Source organism: Equus caballus, chromosome 16, assembly GCF_041296265.1.
Source record: "Equus caballus isolate H_3958 breed thoroughbred chromosome 16, TB-T2T, whole genome shotgun sequence".
NCBI lineage: Eukaryota > Metazoa > Chordata > Mammalia > Perissodactyla > Equidae > Equus > Equus caballus.
This window is the reverse complement of record NC_091699.1, coordinates 44,352,500-44,372,827: the sequence shown is the minus strand read 5'-3', so window position 1 is coordinate 44,372,827 and position 20,328 is coordinate 44,352,500. Positions and strand designations below refer to the sequence as shown.

The 20,328-nt window shown below is 44.1% G+C and overlaps 1 protein-coding gene and 1 non-coding gene across 5 annotated transcripts in view; one reads left to right on the top strand and one right to left on the bottom strand.

The window, feature by feature from the left end:
- CACNA2D3 (calcium voltage-gated channel auxiliary subunit alpha2delta 3) overlaps positions 1-20,328 on the top strand; it is an 824,202-nt gene that overhangs the window by 755,872 nt on the left and 48,002 nt on the right. For all 4 annotated transcript variants that reach the window (XR_011426865.1, XM_070237387.1, XM_070237386.1 and 1 more), the window contains 4 exons: positions 3,455-3,525; positions 15,356-15,431; positions 18,043-18,095; positions 20,169-20,224. Coding sequence is in view for 3 of the 4 variants with exons in the window: in XM_070237387.1 (XP_070093488.1) it covers positions 3,455-3,525; positions 15,356-15,431; positions 18,043-18,095; positions 20,169-20,224 (256 nt within the window). In the remaining variant the exon portion in view is untranslated. The remainder of the gene's footprint in view (positions 1-3,454; positions 3,526-15,355; positions 15,432-18,042; positions 18,096-20,168; positions 20,225-20,328) is intronic.
- TRNAI-AAU (transfer RNA isoleucine (anticodon AAU)) lies at positions 19,312-19,385 on the bottom strand. The gene has a single exon. It is a non-coding gene; the product is annotated as a tRNA-Ile (tRNA).

Sequence of the window (20,328 nt, the reverse complement as noted above, 5' to 3'; positions counted from 1 at the left end):
AGGCCCCAAAGAGTTTTTACCTCCCGGGGCGGGGGGCGGGGGGGAGGGGGGGGTGGGCAGCAGAGCCCAGGGTCTGCTCTCTCCCTCATAAAATGTTCAATTGATAAAACTCTTTGCCTCAAGCATGGAGGTACCTTAAAGAGTTGGGACAATTTTAAGGAGGTTTCTTCCTTTTGATATTTTATCTTTATATATATAATTTATATATACACGCAGACACAGATATATCTATATATAGATATATATATAGAGATATCTATATATATATGTATTCAAACATAATTATTCTATATGGCTTTCTTTCTGGTTTTTGCTTTTTAAAAATCAGTTATCTGGGTTCAAGAATTAGCTTGTGCTCTCCACACCATGGGACAAGGATCCAGAGATAGATGAAGAATGTTCTTCAATTGATTGAGCTGTGTATAGTGTGGGAGCAGGAGGGAAAGCAATGGAAAGAAACCAAACTATGGGCTGAGCACAGAAAGCTCTACTGTATTTGGAAATCAAAATAAGAGTTAAAATCAGGGCCAGCCCCATGGCTGAGTGGTTAAGTTCCAGGGCTTGGCTTCGGTGGGCCAGGGTTTTGCTGGTTCGGATTCTGGGCACAGACATGGCACCACTCATCAGGCCATGCTGAGGCAGCGTCCCACATAGCACAGCCAGAAGGACCTACAACTATGTACTTGGGGGCTTTGCGGAAAAGAAGAAGAAAAAATAAATAAAAGATTGGCAACAGATGTTAGCTCAGGTGCCAATCTTTAAAAAAAAAAAATCACTAGCATTGTGATAGAGAAACAGAGATTTCTCCTTGAAAACTTTGTGCATTAAAACTAAAAAAAATTTTTAAATTAAAAAATTTTTAAAAATTAAAACATTATGCCTTAAAGCAAAAAAATTTTGCAATTAGAAATTATTTACCATACTAAAAAAGGTAGAATACAGACAAGTTTAGCAGTGTGGTGTAATAAAGAATATTAGAGGCAGATGGCTTCTGGCGCAAGCTGTCTTTCTCTTTTTCTTCTTCTTCTTCCTCTCCCCAAAGCCCCCCGGTACATAGTTGTATATTCTAGTTGTGAGTGCCTCTGGTTGTGGCATGTGGGATGCTGCCTCTGCGTGGCCTGATGAGCGGTGCCATGTCCGCGCCCACGTTCCGAACCGGTGAAACCCTGGGCCGCCGAAGCAGAGAGTACAAACTTAACCACTCGGCCACAGGGCCGGCCCCAACAAGCTGTCTTTCTTAACTAGTTTTGGGATCTTGGACACATCACTCAACCTGCCTGGGCCTCCTGGCTGGCTCTGTAAAAGGAGGATGGTTGACTACATATGGCTTCTTCTAACTCCAATGTTTAAGGATACTGACATTTTATATCAAAGTGCCATTTAAATCATTTAAAATTCTTTAGTAGTCAACAGTACGATAGGCCTATTAATGCCTAATAAATTAGTTAATTGTCCTTAAGTGTGGCTCCTTAGGGTCTGAGCTCAGCGGCTTGGTAATTTATAAACACTGGCTCCAGGTCACGTGTGGAATTGTGCTTCAGTTTCCCTTCTTATGCATGTGAATGTTGTAGGATTTTAAATGCGCCTTTGATGGGTGAAAAATTACACTGGTGAGGCTCAAACTGCCCACACTCCATGTCCTCAGATGCTGAACATCACTGGCCCTTGGACAGTTGATGGACATTAGATAGGAAGAATGAGCCCATGAAACAAAGCCAGTCTCTTGGGATCAGGAAAGTCGTCCATAGGCCTATGGTAATATGCCCATTTGGCTGGGAGGAGAAACACCAAGACACATGCAAGAATCCGTGGAGTAAGAACCCAAATTAATCACCTGTGAGGAGGAACTCTGTCCTCCTGCTGTAACTGTTAAGGGCTGAGATAGGAACCTGATCCTGGGGCAGGAAGGGTGTGGTGGATATCTTCCAGTGGTGAATCCTGGACTAGCCAACAAAATGAACCGGTCTGACAAGGCCATGGCCGCTACATGTGGGCTCTGTTCCCTGCTGTGTGTCTGGGAGGTGGAGGCCGGCAGCATTACCCAGGGAACCTGCTGGCCTGCTTTGCCTGGGCTTGTTTGAGTCTGTCTGGTTTCCTGCACCCCAATTAGGATAATTCTTCTTCATCTAACAACCAATTCCCTTGACACTGACATATTAACACACACAAAATACAAATGTCCTTCTTGCTCCTTACAGCAGCACACACCCACGGAGTTTGCCCAGCGTCCCAAGTGTCCCTGGGGTGGAAAGGCAGTGCTCATCATTATCAGTGAAATGTTGTTTCCTTCTTCTTTCTCCACTCTTTCTTGATTTTTTGGCAACTTCTGTATATGTGTTTCTGTCTGAAAACCGCCTGGAGCATGCTTGAGGTCACTTGGTTGTAATGAAATCAGGATTTAGTTAATACAAAGCCTATGGAATTTATGTGATTTGGGCTCTGAGTGTAATGCCCTCCACCCACCCACACAGAAATTATAAATCTTCAGAGCACCCACAGTTGAGATGGGGGTTCTCTACTGGTCTACACTGGCTCGTTCCAGGGTATTGGCAGTGGAAGGCTATTGCCCTGAGTTCTCTTCTGCTGTACTGCATACACCCTCCCCCATGGGACACTGATGATGGTGGCCCCAGGAGTCTGGAGGGATGCAAGAGGATGTTAATCCTTCATTCCACCATTCAGAGTTTGCAAGTCTCATCCAACACTAAGAACCAGACTTGCAAAAGCATCAGCTTGGTGGTAGGGAAGGATACTAGGCCTCAAATGCCCTGAAGACAACCCCAGAGTAGGGGTATGCCATTAGAAGTTTGATTGGCCATGCTGTCTCCTCAAGCGGCTGGGTGGCCTTATTTTTTGTCAACACATTAACTGTCTATGGACAAAATGAGGGTGTTCCTCAGAAAGTGATTTTGAGAAAGGATGGATTCTCAACTGTAGGAAATTTATAGGGCTGATGAAGAGGACTGCTCTATTTCGCTAAACAGGTCAACCAGGAATTATAAACAATTCTTTTTATTACTGCTTAGGATGCCCTTTCACAGCCTGTTTCTGTGTGTATGAAGTAGTATTTTAATCACAAGGGATTGCATGCAGATTAATGCCACTTCATTCAGGGGTAGTGGAGGATATGTGTGTGTGTGTGTGTGCGCGCGTGCACATGTGCATGTGTGTTTTAATTCCAGCACTCAGCATATGTTATGCAATGCCACCGCCCCTTCGCCCCTGCCGTGTGTTGTAGAACATTCACATCTGCTTCCCAGTTTGCTCTGTAATCCCATAACTTCTTGTGACTAGGAAGACCTTTTCCACTTTTATGTAACAGTAGTCCTGAAAACCTGCCTTTTGCTCCTGTCAGCTCCAGGATGCAGACTGTGTCCGTTTTGATTTCTGCTCTGGTGTTTGAGCACATTATTTATCTACACTTCCTCATGGGGTCTTCTTTTCTTCCCTGCAGACTGGAGACTTTTTTGGTGAGGTCGAGGGAGCTGTGATGAACAAATTGTTAACAATGGGCTCCTTTAAAAGGTAAGGATTTTATGGTCCCCTGTGCCCCCCGAAAAAGTTTGCCTAAATAAAATAAAACAAACCAAGGTCAAATAAAGCAAGCCCAGACTTGACCCCATGGCTGGTTTGTACTTGTGTTCATGCTCCAGAAGATCTCGCTGAAATTCGATGCCTCTTGCCTGAGTGTTAAGAGTCTTAGAAACTCAGCTCACAATGGGTTTCCTGTTCACCCAGCATAGAGTTTATTGGAGGCCGATATTGAAGTCGGGGCCTGCACTGGGACATGATTATATCAGTCTCAAGCAAGCGATTGTGAGGAAGTAGAGGCATTTTCATGGTCAGAAAGGAGGAGTGTATTTTGTCTCACATTGACAAACTGGGGAAACTTGCTAGAAATCTGGAACTCAGGGATGGAAAGTGATGTTTAGAGACTTGTTGATACAATTTTAGAAAATCAGGTGAAAAATCTCAAAACCTGCTCCCCGATGGAGGTAAGTTTAAATCTGCTGCTAGAAGAAAACCCTGATGATGCCATATCCCTCTGGTGGCAGGTACTACTTGCCTGAGTCCTGAGATCTCTCATTGACCCGAAGTGGAGCTTGTGTAGGACAGCTTCCCGTAGGCCCATGTCCCTCACGAGCAGACCGGCTGTGCTCTTAGAAACACCAAAGCCTATGGGAAAAGCCATCACCCCAGAAGATCAGGATGCCAGTAATGACTCCCCAGGGAGTCAACCTGTTTCCTGTCTCATGGCCTCCCAGGAAGAATGGTGGCCTTTGAAGTGGTGCTTTAATGGGCATATTTGATGCTATTAAATATATAATAGCAGGAAACACAAGGATGGACGTCAGCTGGCCTGTGAGAACCATTGCACATTGGCTGCCAGTGGGAAGGCAGTCCCCCACTTTACTACTCCCCCGCAGCTGAATGGCCAGGAAGTGTTAGCTCAGGAAATCAGACTTTTAAGCCATTCAACAAGACCAACTGAGTGCTGTGCTGAAAGCAGGGAATTCAAAAATGATGACCCAATTTTTGAGATTCCATAGCTTGTTTGTGCCAGAAGGAGAGAAAAAAGAAATGATATAAAAAGTTGGCCTAACTCCAGCTCTTCTGCAGTCTCTGACACGCTTGCTTGCTCTCAGGCCTGTCTGTAGCGGTGTTCACTCCTGCTCGATTCCCTCTAAAATTCAAGCACAGCACAATTCCTTTTTGCCGGGAATCGTGTGCACATGCTTGAAAACTCTGCTCGGAGCCGGGCTTGGGTTGCCTTGGAGTTTCCCATGACTTCTTCAAGCTTCCCAGGGAAGCTTCTGGATTCTGTGCCATGCAGGGTACCACTGGTTTTTTGTACCTTTATGTGGATGTGTACATTTGTATCCTGTTAGCTTGTTTTCAACTTGGGGGTAGGTGGAGACAAAAGATGAAGAATAATCACACACGTGTTTCTCATTTAAAAGCATATTTTTCAACTTCTTTACCAAAGTCACTTTTTTTTTGCCTTTTCCCTATTGGATATTCCTTTCACACAGTTTGTTGGGAGAAAGAGAAGGTTGTAGTGGAATTTTAAATTCTTAGTCTTCTCCTTAATGTAAGTGAAGTATGGTTGGCATGAATCTAGAACCTTCTTTTACTGCAAGAGTAGCTAACATATTTGAGGAAAGGGAAGGGCCGGAGATTTCACTCAATTTTAACAGCAACTGCTGTCATCCAGGAGTTAGTTAACAAACTTCTTGGGCCTCTTTGAATGGCCCCCTCACTGGGCCCAGGAGAGCAATCAGAGTTTGGTTTTTGGAATCAGATGGGTTGTGTTCAAATCCAGGCTCCGATGTTTACTGGCTGCGTGACTTTGAATAAGTCAAGTTACCTCTCCAAGCTTTGGTTCCTTATGTGGAAAATGAAGATGATAATAATAATTACTTCCAAGGGTTGCTGTCAGAGTTAATGAGATAATAACAAGCATGGGGTTCTTACACAGTGCCTGGCGTATATTAAGGGCTCGATAATTACTAGCTGTGCTGTGAGTTTTGTTTTTGTGGATCTTTGCTCCATCTTGGCTTTGCTTTCTGCCTGGCACCAGGTAATGCTTCTTCTACATTCACACATCTCACCGCAGGCTTCCCACGACACCTGGCGACGGGGACTCCACTGTTAGGGTAGTGCAGCCCTCCTTGAAACCAGACATTCACACTCTTGCCCTTTCCTGCATGCCATGCTTACTCAGCGTGACGCTGACGGTCCTTTCCTTCAGAGAAAATCTGGTTTTCAGAAGCACTGAAAATAGTTAACAGTGCTCCAGATGGGAGTTATGCACCATGTTAAACGGTACCCTAACCCCAAACATAGGATACATGGAGGTCGAGTTGCTTTGGTGATATGACTGAGCCCAGGTAAATAAAGTTCAGGATGCTCTCATGTCAGCATCTTGGACAGTGTCGGCTGGCACTATGTTTCTTGATTTGATCTGCTTATACCCAGTCCTAAAGAAATGAGTTTCATACACACGAGCCCTACAAACCATCTTTTCCCGAAAGACAGAGCTCAAAGAGACGAACACTGTCTCCCTTTGTCAACCTCCCTTTTGTCCCTCTCTCCTTGTCCATATTTGCTGTCTCTTTTTCTAAAATAAGACGATGGTTGTGTACATGGCCATAGACTCTTTTCTTGGTTGTTTGACCACTTACCTGGTGACCTGATGGCCATTCTACTTAGCAAGGCCATCAGAGGGAAAGAACATCCACTTTTGCATCTGCACTGCCTTGTGGAAGGGAAGCCAGTGGTTCGTGGGAACAAATTACCAACTTGAGAGAAGTCTGAGGAAGTTCTGCAGCAGTGTGCGCAAACAATCGAACGGGCAAAATGGTCACTCTTGGTCATGTTAGCTGAGTCTTCGACTTGACTCTGTCTACCCATCTTACATATGACATAATATCCAGGTGCCAGATAACATACCAACAGCTTCAGCAGTGTGAAAATGACCACAATGGCTACCTTCCCTAAGCACCTATCAAGTACCGGGCCAGGGTTGCACCTGATAGATCTTATCTCTTACGGCCCTTTCCAGAAACTGTGAGACAGGTATAAACAGGACCAGCTGCACAATTTGCAGGGCCCAGTACAAAATGAATACGTGGGGCCCCTTGTTCAAAAAGTATTAAGAATTTCAAGACAGTGACAGCAGAGCATTAAACCAAGCTTGGGGTGCTTGGGTTCTGTGTAGTGTTCTAGGCAATTACACAGGCCACATGCCCATGAAGCCAGGAGTGTGGGTATAAATATATCCGTTTTATAGATGGAAATAATGAGGCTTGGAAAGGTCATGAACTTGATCTAAGTCTCTGAGTAACAGAGCTGGATTCACATATCCTTCAATGTGAGCAAAGAGAATTTTCTAGCTTCTGCCCTTTACCTGGTTCTACATATAGCATTGCATAGTGCCTGGAGCTTCCTTCAGTTTTGTTTGAGAAGTGAAAGATAGCTGAGGAAGATGTTGGCTCAGCAGTGTCTTATCTGGACAGGCAGCACTTTCAGGATGGGAGGCAGCTGCATGATTTCTTTTAGCTGAAGTTGATAAATTGCTAAACCAAGCCATGTTCCCAGGCTTCATGTGTTTTCTCATAAAATACCATATGCCTAACCCTGGTGGTCTAGTGCTTAAAACTCAGTGCCCTCACTGCCATGGCCCAGGTTTGTTTCCCAGCCAGGGAACCACACCACCCATCTGTCAGTTGTCATTCTGTGGCAGCTGCGTGTTGCTGTAATGCTGAAAGCTATGCCACCAGTATTTGAAATACCAGCAGGGTGACCCATGGTAGACAGGTTTCAGCAGAGCTTCTAGACTAAGGCAGACTAGGAAGAAGGACCTGGCCACCCACTTCCGAAAAAATTGGCCATGTAAACCCTACAAACAGCAGTGGAGCATGGTCTGATAGAGCGCCAGAAGATGAGAGGATGCTGCAAAGAGACTGGGGCGGGTTCTGCTCTGCTGTACGCGGGGTCGCTAGGAGGCAGAATTGACTCAGTGGCACTAACGATAGCAACAACCATATGCCTGGTCACCTTTTTGTGTTTCAAACAGGGAACTTCAAATACTTCTTCACTCTCATTATGGAAAATACTAGTTTGGAAGCCTCATGTTGTCATCCTAAACCCATTACCACATCTTCGTTTCTCTCCCTTTCTCCAAGTTGGCTTTTAAACTCAAGGTTACTTCATGGTCCAAGATATCTCCTGAGCTCCATCTGTCACATCTGTAATCCAGGCTGACAGAAGGAGGATTCTGGGAGGTCCTGAAGACTAAGTAAAATTTCTTTATTGAAACTTCCTTATTTATTAAAGTATTTACTCCCCTAAAACACTTCTACTCCTCTATAACACTGCTGCTTAATCACATGGCCTCACCTTGCTACAAAGGAACCTGGGAAAGGTGCATGTCGAAAAGTCAGGGTTCTGAATGACAGAAGAGGAGAATGAAGTTGGGATACTTTGACGGTCTCTGCTACATCCAGCATGCCCCAGTTTGTTTGAGACCATACAAGTCCTCTAAATGTTGAATCTGGCTTCCCGTGATATCCACTTTGAAAATCTTCCAGAGATGAGACTGTGTTCACCACTCCTAGTTCCCCCATACCCCACGTGTCCAGAGCAGTCCTGAAAACAAATGGTCATAGCCACCATCTAGCTCATCTGTCCACGATGCCTGACCGCAGGCAATGAAAGCAGGAGGACTCAATAACACAGACTTCGTTTGACTGATAATAATAATGACACCAGCAACCCCAACACTCCTAGGTCCTAATGTCCTGAGCCTCAGTTACATGCCCCGTGCTGTGCTAAGAGCAGCATACGCATTATCATAGTGCAATGGCTGTGAAATGTAGACATGGCTTCACGAACTTGGCAGAGCCCAAGGAAGCTCCCCCAGCATCCAAGCTTCTTGCCTCAAATGGATTTTGCATTAACTCATTCTCCAAGCACAATTCAGCTGTTTCCTTCTATTTCTTGCTCAAACAAAGAGGCAAAAGAAATTTAATATTTTCTATGTGGAATTAATCATGATTGCATTTTCTCCTTCAGTTTAACAAGTAAAGCTAATTTTCATGGAAGGGCCAAGTGAATGGGCCGACCAGCCGCCAGCTAGGAGCGCTTACTGGGTGCCCATGTATGTTATCTTTGGCCTCAGGATTGAAGCAGATGTGGCTGGGAGAGCAATATTCTGCTAGGAGTGGGGACATGGGCGGTTCTGATGCTGGAAGCTTCTTAGGCTCTCCAGGACTACATTGTTTCAGAGGACTCTCTCTTCTTGGCTTCTGGGCACTCACTTGTTTATCACATCACTGCTGCCCTCCAGGATGACTGGAAATTCTGTTAATCCTTGAGATTTGCAGATGGCGCCCCTCTAGTTGGTGAGGGAAGAAAGCCTCATGTATTACTCTGCTCAGGCTGCCGTAACACAATACCCAGACTGAGTGGCTTAAGCAGACATTTATTTTCTCACAGCTCTGGATGCTGGAAGTCCAAGATCAAGGTATTTGGCAGGTTTGGTTTCTCCTGTGGCCTCTCTCCTGGACTTGCAGATGGTTGCCTTCTTGCTGTAGCCTCATATGACCTCTCCGGCAGGCTTGTGCATCCCTGGCATCTCTTTTTGTGTCCAGATTTTCTCTTCTTATCATGACTTCAGTCATATTGGATTATAGCCCACCCTAAGGGCTTATTTTAATTTAATTGCCTCTTTAAAGTCCCTATCTCCAAATACAGTCACATTCGGAGGTACCGGGTGTTAGAACTTCAGCATATGAATTTTGAGGGACACGATTCAGCCCCTAACACGCCCCTAAGTATGTCCAATCTGGTACTGGGCCCTGGGAGGATATGCTGGTTTGTGAGTCCCAGGCCCTGCCTACAAGGCACTTACAGTCAAGTTGAGAGGGGAAGAAACAAACACACAATGATTACTGGTAGAGTGCATCACATTCTAAAATTCATGGCTCTCAACCCTGGCTGCATATTAGAATTGTTTGGGGAGCTTAAAACAATAACTGATACCAGCTCCCCAACCCTGACCAATGAAATCCCGGTCATCAGCATATTTATAAATTTTTTTAAGTTCCCCAGGTGATTCTAAAGGGCGGGCGGTGTTGAGAACCACTGCTTTAACCAAATGCCAACTTGTATGCTCACAAGTGACCTTAGGAATTGAGAATAAAATTTACATCCCATTTTCCAGATTCTTCTGGTGAGACCCATCCCCGTGAAACCTTGATGGAGCAGGATGTCCCATGGGAATCCTTGCTTGGGAAACAGTTTGAATACACAGCTTTAAAGAACAGGAGACCTACACTGAAATCCCAGCCTCTCCGCTTAGTAGCACTGTAATAACCTTGGAGCAGTGACTTTGCCTTCTGAGCCTTACTTTCCTCTCCTATAAAATGTAACCATGCCCCTGACATGGGAGATAATGCCTACATGGCTGGGAGAAAGTAATTGATAATTTGTTATTGTTACTGCTTTTATTACCTGAGTGAGATGCTGATGTGATCAGTATCTGCAACTTTGTTTCTTTTTATATCATCAGCACCTGTCAATGAAAAGCATCTGGTGCGGACAGACCCTCTGCCTACTCTACAGAATGAGTGAGACTCTTTCTCGTGGCTCTCTTCCCAGGGTTCTGCACTGGACCCTGAGTGGCCGCAATACCCTGTGTGCTGGGCTTCTGGCTGGTGCAGCCACATGGCAGTTGTTCTCTGCCAGTGATGGGTGCTCATTAACTAGATTTATGTTAGTGATTTCGTCAGAGGTTGGTTCAAAGGCAGCAGGGCCAGAGTCGTGTCAGCTCGCCACCTGTGCTGGGTTAGATGTGTCATGCTAATCTTAAAGAACAGTGCAATCTCTGGAAGAAGCTGCTGTGGGATAAGAGGGTGACCCATGCAAAAAGGAGAGAAGAGAGAACACCTTTTGGATCTTCTGTTAGCACTCTGATCAACAGACTGAGCTTTCCACTCTCCTGGCTTTCCCAGATGTAAGAACAAGTAAGCCTTCCCAAGGCAACAATCCTTAGGCAAGAATTTCCTATGTTCCTGCTCCGTGCCCTATCTCTTGCAAGTTGAAAGCTGTCCCAGAGAACACATTTTGTAGCTCAACAAAGAACACATATTTTCACATGCTACGCTAGTGAGTCACTTTGCTTCTCGTACTTTTAGATTCAAAATTGCTTAAATGCGTCCCACGGTGGGTCTCTATGTCAAATGGCAGCCTGTCATGTTTTTAGGGCTGTATTTGCAAGCTCTAAACTGTTTCCAGATTGGTTTTCAGACAGATTGGTAAGCCAAAGTGAGCTAATCAATGAGTCCCTGCAGGTAAAGTATGTGGCTTTATGGGCACATAGTAGGTGTTTAATAAATGCTGGTCACTGAAGTTACCAACAAGCCTGAATTAGATGAACTCATGCCTTTGAAATTCAACTTTCTAATTCTTGGAAGAAATCCTTTTCTTGGTCATGATTTTTGTCTAGTTGAAAAAGAGCAGAATCAGCAAAATGGCTTTAAATAAGTGCGAATATCACGGCCTATCATCCAAGGCTCTGCTGGGTGCAGGGGGACATGAACTTGTCCAGGCTTTGAGTATCTTATTCAGAGACCAAATCTGCCTTCTGTCAAAGTTGCAGGGAGACCTGTCTGTGGAGCACAGAGATGCTTATGATAAGGTGTCGGCTGCAGCCCACAGTTGAGGGGCCTGGTGGTGATGTCATGGGGAATAAGGCATGGCATCCGTAGTAAGAATAAACTCCCACTGCTGAGGGCAGCAGCACAGCACCAGTCTTGGGCTGGGCACGATGCTCAGGGTTTATTTTAGAGCCGAATGAAAGCAGGCAATTATCGTGTTCTTTAACTATAATCAGCCGAACAGGATACAGGTAGCCACAAAATGGAGTTATTTAAAACAGTAACAAAATCACTTCAAAAAGGGTAATAATCTGGAAGTCTCTCTTTCTGCAACATCTAGTTAAAGCTGTCTAAGCGTGGAGAAGACGAGGAAGGCTTGTTTTGTAACCTTCTCGATGGCAATGGGATCAGAAAAGCTTCCCTGTGAAAGGAGAGGCAGGAACCCTGGCCTAGAGGCCACCCCAGAGCAGCTGAGCTTGGCCCCAGCACATCTAGAGCCTTTGAAAATGATCCCGGGAGAATCCTCGGCCTCCTGCCATCTGTCTGTCAGGGCGATTACCAGGGCAAGGGGCTCTCACTAGCCCAGCCTGCTGGTCCAGCCTGGCCCCGTGACCCCACAACAAGCCCCTCAGCATGGGTTGAAAGTTGATTCTAGACATTGGTTATGAGCCCTTGTCTTGGGCAGCATTTCCTGTGATATTCCAGTAAGACTCCAGGATGGGGCACAGGGGTGAATTCTAAGCAATTCCTGGAATCTATCAGAGCCTGCTCCTGAGCAGGCAGAGTGAGGTGGATTCAGCTTGGTCTCGTCTAATTCTGGCTCTGCCACTTGATAGGTGTGTGAGTTTGACCACATTATTTAGGCTGGCTGAGACTTGGTTTGGCCCTCTGTAAAATGGGGATGATTAGAATCTATCTTTTAGGGGCCAGCCCAGTGGCACGTCGGTTAAGTTCACATGTTCCGCTTCAGCGGCCTGGGGTGCGTCGGTTCGGATCCTGGGTATGGACATGGCACCGCTCATCAAGCCATGCTGTGGCAGGCGTCCCACATATAAAGTAGAGGAAGATGGGCACAGATGTTAGCTCAGGGCCAGTCTTCCTCAGCAAAAGGAGGAGGATTGACAGATGTTAGTTCAGGGCTGATCTTCAAAAAAAAAAAATCTATCTTGTAGGGCATTCTTAGAAAAGTACCTTGCTCATGCTTGCTAAATAAAGTTCATAGACTTCAGCTGTTGTTACCATGGTCCTCAGCTGCGAATCCCATGAGCAGAAGTTTCTGCATCATCTCTTGATAGCCCAGCACGGCTTCTGAAGGTGTCTTGTTCTCTAGTAACAAGTGTGAATTTTACGCTGCATCGTATGTGCCAATGAGCTAAGAAAACCAGGAGGCCTGTCTGTCCAGCCAGCTGGGTAAAGCCTGAGTCAATTCCCATTGCATTAAACACCTCCCTCATTAATTAATAATGGCAATGAAAATCAGACTAATAAATTATAACAGCAGCTGCAGCCCTGCCTTCTGTTGAATGCTTCCTCTGTACCAGGAACTGTGCCAAATGCAATACATATATAACCTCGTTTAATCCTCATGACCACCCTATACGGTAGCCATTATTCTCACCATTTTACAGATGAGGAAACTGAGGCACCAGGAGGGTAAAAAAAACCCAACATTGTGATAACTGAATAAGTTAGGATTTGAGCTCAAGTGTCACTGACTTCAAAGCTGGCATTTTAACCATTAGGTCAAACTGCCAGTCACTTGGACCTTTGGGAATAACGTAGCTTTAAGAAGCCACAATCCAACACAGAACAAAATTAGGCCTTTTGTTGTGAGGATCATAACAAGGCTAGCTCACTACATAGTATATTTTCGTATCCTTCCACATGCCTGATTATTTAAATCTTAGACCATCTCTGCGAGTTACTTTATAAGTGAGAAAATGAAGCCTCAGAAGACGGTAAGCAACTGCTCAAGATTATACCCTGGGTAACTGGCAGAGCCAACCTGGAAAACCAAGGCCATCCTGCATCCATGTCTACAAGGCTCCAAACACATGCGCGTTCCTCTCACTCTGTTCCCGCCCAAGTTCCAACTGTGGAGACAGAGTTGGGCAATAGGAAAAGGGTGAAACAGATGATAATTCTTGCCAAATCCTAGAAAGCCCTTCCAGGGGCACTTGCAGAAATCCCCAGGATGAGGACGCAGACTGTGGCATGGTGGGCCAGTGAGGGACCAATTAGAGTTGTCCACGTGGTCTGCAGTTGCTTCACGGCTGGGTTAGTGTCAGGGCTGTGTCGATGGTGAGCATTTCTGTGTGCAGTTTGTTCAGGGACTTTCCTGAGCCAGATGCTTGGCTGGTTCATGGGCTTCCCTTCTGTCTCAGTAAGCACACATTCTGTTTGAATCTGCTGTAGGGAAAAAAAGCCGGAGGACAGGGAACAAGACTAGAAGAAATGTTCTAATGAGGAAGAGGCTTTGGGAACTTGCTAGGAAATTGTGTGACCACTAGTGTCCTCTTAGGCTTTGCTGCCCAAGGATGCCTATGTGGAGGTAGTAAGGAGCTGGTTTCCGTCTCGATTTGGTCAAATGTGGGCAGTTTTCTACTTGGTACCCATTGGTGGCTCTTTGTTTAATCCATGTGTGTGATGCCTCTAACTTATTGTCTAGAGGAGGAGGAGGCCTTCACATCACATCTTGCAGTTGACTTCTTCAGTCTCAGCTGTGTCATCATCTACTCAAAATTCATGCAATCAGGCAGTCATTCATGCATTCAACCTTTTAAAACTGAATACTTACGTGCTGGGTGCTGTGCTAGGTGTTAGTGGTAGGTGTGAAACAGATCCAACAGCAGTCCTGCTGCCTGTTACTTTTATTTAGGTTCAATCTCAGCACAGCATTAAATATGCTCCATATTAAGCACTGTATCATTCTAAAAAGGGATTTCTGTGGAAAGAATTCTCTCCAGTCATTTAGAAGTTCATGTATTGCAGTGTTAACATATCACTTGGCAGCTGTTATGTAACTCAGGTTGGACTTAAGTCTCTCTCCTTTGGGGTGCCAGGAATAGTGGGAAGAGGAGCTAGAGGGAAGGAAGGAATGTGTGTCTCCTTTGGGATAAGATGTTCGTGCCAGAGGTCGGCCCCGTGGCCAAGTGGTTAAGTTGGTGTGCTCCGCTTCAGTGGCCCAGGGTTTCACCAGTTCGGATCCTGGGCACCGACAAGGCACCGCTCATCACGTCACCTTGAGGCAGCATCCCACATGCTACAACTAGAAGGACCCACAACTAAAGTATACAACTGTGTACCAGGGGGTGCTTTGGGGAGAAGAAGAAGAAGAAGAAAAAAAGATTGGCAACAGATCTTAGCACAGGTGCCAATCTTTATTTAAAAAAAAAGATGTTCGCTCCATCTAAAAGTTGTTAACTTAGTACCAGAAAGTGTCATTCTCCTTTACTTTGTAAAGTCCGTGATGGGAAATTAAAATATCTGGAACAATTATAAAGTAAAACATCTTTGCAACTGAGTGACGGTCATAACTGGAACAAGAGCTATACTTTTATCAGCAATGGAGAAAAAAATGTCCATTTTCTTGTTTTGCAAACTGTGCTGGTTTCAAAAGGAAGAATATATTCACTTTTATGGTTGTAGGAGTCAGGCGAGGGGCTTATGACCAGGGAGCCAGCTGGTTTCCAACAAATTGTCAAAGTGCTGGTCTTATCTTAGTCCAGGCCTGTTTCTCAGTGCTTGAGGGAGACAAAGGATCCTGTTGTTTCTTACCCAAAGTGGCCCTTCCCAGCTCTCCTTGACCTTGGAGACCTGGCCCAAGTGGATTCCATCCAGAGCCCAGAATCGGGTTCAGAACAGCATATTCCCTTTGGAGTATCCTGGTCCATACAAATCACCCCTGTTCAAACCAAAAACGACTGTTTTGTCAAGTTGGGGGGCTTTTCCTCCTCCCCTCCCTAGTCCGATACCTTTATTCCCCTTGTTCTTCAAGTTCCTGTCTAAGTGACATGACTGTGTCTCCAGTCCTGGACTTTGCCGTGTTCTTTGTCATCCTTCTTAGGCTGCATTTATCTGTGTTTGTCACTGCTACAATCGATGTTAGTGACCGTTCACCTTGCTGATCCACAGCCTCGTTTGGTTCTCATGTTTTCCCAGTTAATGAAGTTCCTTTCCATTCTTTCCTATAGGATTACCCTTTATGACTATCAAGCCATGTGCAGGGCCAACAAGGAGAGCAGCGATGGTGCCTATGGTCTGCTGGATGTAAGTACAGTGCAATCTCCCAGGAAACAGCTGCACATTTCTGTCTGTCTATCTCTGCGTGTGAGTGTATCTTTTTCTTCGGAATAATCAGGTTTATCTGTTTCAAAACCATGAACTTTTAAAAGTATTTCCTGCTTTTACTGGTTAAGAAAAACCGCTTCTGATTCAACCCAAATCCAGTGATTACATGAATGACAAACAGGTCTAAAGTCTTTGTTGGATTAACCCTTTTGGTGGATAGAAAAGGGGAGAAGTTTTGTTGATTCTCTCATTCTCATATAAAAGAGAATTTGGTTTTGTCAACAGAGGTCTTCCTTCTGTTTGGTAGCAGAGCTGTTAGCCTATGAACAAATTCACATTTCGATCAGATTCTCTAAGCTAAACACGCTGCTGCTGAGTTTCAACGTCATGTCCCTGGAGCTGGTTCCATACATGATGATGTCCCAGTTGAGGATCAGTCAACATAGCTATCGTGTCACTAGAAACTGGCTTTCAGACCGCCAGAAATTAACTGTTTTAATTTACTCCCAGTTAAAAGATATAATTTACAGTGTGCAAGCAATGTAAGTTTGGCCACCAATAACTTGAAAACACAGAAAAAATAGATATAGATACTTCAATATAGTCCAGCACGTGTATAAATATCACCCTTACATGTTATCATTTTTTAAATTCTAAAAATTAAACCTAAAATTTGGTTTGAAACACAAAATTTGAGAGCCATTTTGGCTTTAAAATATAAATATACACCTTCTCATTTGCAAATGTAAGCTCTTTCAAGGGGATTATTTAAAAACCGAATATTTAACATGGTTCTCCTACACTGAGGGAACAAGAAATGATTTGGAGCTGGGAAATTTCTGAGATGCAACTGGAACTAAGAGTTGGACATTTTGAAAAATACAGCTTTTTAGTGACAATCAACACATCTTTCCAAAGCCGACTTCCTAACCTTAGCATGCTATTTCCAGGCTTAAAATGTTCCCAAGATATGTTTTCATCATTAGGCTTAAAAGCTCAATGGCTTTACCCTTCTGAATGATAATATGCATTTAAAGTTGTAATCCGTATTTACATAATCCCTTTGTTCACCCGTACATCAAACCAGTGTCTGGCTGGAATGCTTGAGTGCCCTTTCCCCTGGCCTCAGGGTGAGCTGCCCCTGTGCCCACCCTGCCCCACTTCCAAAGCCTCTTTAATCCCTTTATTCATTCTCTCCTCCCTCAGAGCCACACTACCAAGGACCACTGAAATATCACTACCCATCCCAGCAGGTACAAAGACTCAGAACGGTCCTGTGGTCTGACCCTCCCGGTCTTTTTTAAAGAAAGATGATTATTTTTCAAGCCATAAGAAATGGAATGGCAAAACCACAGGACTGCAAGTTTGCGTTTGCTTTTAGTAAATAGTTAATCGTTCACATCCTTATCTGACCCTAATCTTGCGGGCCCTGTGATTCGGGTAATGATGTTGACACACTTAGTCAAATCAGAGAGAGAGGCAGTCTGAACTCTGGGTGGGCTGGGAGTAACCCCAGTGGATTTTTGTTGTTGTTCTGTTCATTTACTGGCTGGCTGGAAATAGGGAAGTTTCAAGAATGGTTAAGGGTATTTAAATTGGCTCTTGTTTTGTTTAAATCTAGATAATCTCCCCATTCCTAGTTCTAGTCCTTATCAACAAAATGGTCACAGGTAGGATTAAGCAGCCATCCCTTCATAAACGAGGATTTGGCGTTTGAATTCTCTGATACCTAAATGCAACCACAAAAGGTTCTGAGATTTTTCTAGAGCTGCCATCTGGGGCCCGGGCTTTGCCAATGTCATTGCCTGTCTCTCAGGTCCACCCACCACTCACATATCTGGCATACCTGGGTACAAAGAATCGACTGAGGGGGAGACTTGGTTTTTTCCAGAATTCAGGAAATTGAATTATCCACATAGGAAATATCACAGAGTAAACAATCCAACTGCTTTTTTTAATTAAAATATTCTGAAATAAAGATTAGGCTGTCAATGCCTTCTTTTATGGAGTGAAGGGGATTTTCTGCAAGGAAAAAAATCACATGTTTATATGGTTATCATTTTTTCAAGTCCAAATATGTAAGTGTGAGAAAAGACAGCTTAAATCCTACATAATTCATGGGCAGCATTAAAATCAAGTATATGCAATATTTGCTTCTTTCAGTGAATGACATACAGTGATGGGGAACAGGGAATCACCTTTGCAACAGGCAGCCCTGTGAATTACCATTTGAAATTAGTTACATGATTCGAGCCCCTCAGCATTAGGCTGCAAAATATTAGTCCCTGGAGGGTAAAGGTTTAAGCATCGTTTGCTGAACTTCCTTTTTCCTCCCAGAGATAACCCCATATTAGATCATGTTTATTTTCCTTGTAAATCACATCACACTACAGGGGAGTTCAAAGTTTTAAATGTTAGTTTTGGGATACAGTATCCAACCATTTTCTTCTTTTAGCTAGAGCTTCACTGTTTTTTAACATGATATCAATCTCTCTAGAAGAATAACATTGTCTTTATGTAAAGCCTTGAGTTAAACTACCAATTTTATATGTGATACATTGTTTTTAATGAACTGAATTCTTCTCTTCAGCCTTATAATGCCTTCCTTGCTGCAGTAAAATGGATAATGACAGAACTTGTCTTGTAAGTACAATTTGCTGCATTTTTAAAAAGTTTTATTGCTTTTCTTTTTGAATTATAAAGTGGATTGGGAGACTGTGTTTCATGCTTTCAGTAACCATTAGATTCATAATACTCATTGAACATCTTGAAATATTGAACATTGAGACCAAAAATGATCTTTTATTAAGTTATTCATGGTCACTGCTTATGCCCTTATGTCATTGTTTCGCAGACTAACAGCTTGCAATACACAAACCAAATTTATTTATTGTGGTTACTGTTAAATTTAACATAGATGTCAGGCTGTTTTTAATGCAGCCTGGGTGGGCTGTGGTCAAAAGAACAAATTACCAGGGCTGTCCACTGTGTTGCTTCGGATGTCTCAGCTTGTGCAAGAAGCGGGGCGCTGTACAGGAGTGGGCCAGGGGCTGGGGGGTTTTCTCAGGTGTGATTTCATTGTTTATCCTGTCAAATTATGGTCCTGTTTGGAGGGTGCTGGATGGATCTGTGACTTAGGTCAAACTTGAAATGACACAAAGATGAAAGTCTTGACTTCCAGACAAAATATTGGACACAAGAAACAGTGTGTCACACAAAAGGCAGGAATTCCATGGACAAGCGTGGAAACCAGATCGTTCAAGCTGCACCAAGCTCTCTCATTCTTATTTTCCCCATTAAGGCTCCAGTTCTGTGGGTTTAAGGCAGATTTCTTGCCATTTGGTGAACAGACTTTGTCTTCTTTATTGCTTCAATATAATCTATTAACTTAATATTATAATTTGAAGTGGGAAGTAAGTTTTACATATATATGAGACGGAAAAGACAGTATCAGATAATAGTGGGATTCGGATTGAGAGTGAGCTGCTAGACATAGTAGCCATGAGCCTGAAAAGGAAATGACTGAATTTTGATCTATTTCCATTCATTTGGAGGATGGTTTATATTGCTTTTGCATTCGTTGAGACATTTGATTTTTTTTTTTTTTTTTTGAGGAAGATTAGCCCTGAGCTAACTACTGCCAGTCCTCCTCTTTTTGCTGAGGAAGCCTGGCCCTGAGCTACCATCCGTGCCCATCTTCCTCCACTTTATATGTGGGATGCCTACCACAGCATGGCTTGCCAAGTGGTGCCATGTCCGCACCTGGGATCCAAACCAGCGAACCCCAGGCCACTGAGAAGCGGAACGTGCGAACTTAACCGCTGCGCCACGGGCTGGCCCCATAGATTATTATCACCCGTGGCCTATACGGGGATCGAACCCGCGACCTTTGTGTTATTAGCACCATGCTCCAACCAACTAAGCTAACCGGCCACTAGAAAATTTGGATTTTTATGAAGTTGCATTGTGGCATAATTTCATAAAGTGAAGTTTGTTCCATCTGCCTTTACACACACACAGCTGAACAAGTTTGTGTTACAGTATAAAATTTGAATACTGCTTTTGTTACTGCCAATCATAGTCTAGGTAGAGAATATCCTATTTGTATTTCTGACCCTAGGCAGAGGAAGCCCTTTAGCAGTTGACTTTTTACTATGGACTCAGACTATAACTAGAAAACTATTTCTTCTTGTAAAGCAGGGTATTTCTTAAAAGAGTCCTTGATACTAGGTAAACCTGATTTCAGAGTGTGGCTGGCATTGGTGATAAAATAGCCTTTCACAAGTAAGATAAAGCCCAGTGAAAATTCAGTGGTAACTGAACCAACCATGTTACTATCTCCAGATTGTGATGTCATTCTTTCAAGTGAGGTGAGCAATGCTGAACAACACAGAATGTCGCTGTTCTGGGGCTGGCCCGGTGGCGCAGCAGTTAAGTGCACATGTACCACTTTTGCCACCCAGGGTTCGTCGGTTCCGATCCTGGGTGCGGACATGGCACCGTTTGGCACACTATGCTGTGGTAGGCATCCCACATATAAAGTAGAGGAAGATGGGCATGGATGTTAGCTCAGGGCCAGTCTTCCTCAGCGAAAAGAGGAGGATTGGCAGCAGTTAGCTCAGGGCTAATCTTCCTCAAAAAAAAAAAAAAAAAGTCGCTGTTCTGTTCAGGGTGTGGATGACCTAGTAACATTGGGCTTTTCCATCACCTGTTTAGGTTCCTGGTGGAATTTAACCTCTGCAGTTGGTGGCACTCAGATATAACAGCTAAAGGTAAGCAGCAACTGGTTTCTGTTTCCTGGCTCAGAGCGATAAATCCTGGGTTCACTGGTACTTTTCATCAAGGACGTGCTCACATAAAACTACCCGGGACGAAG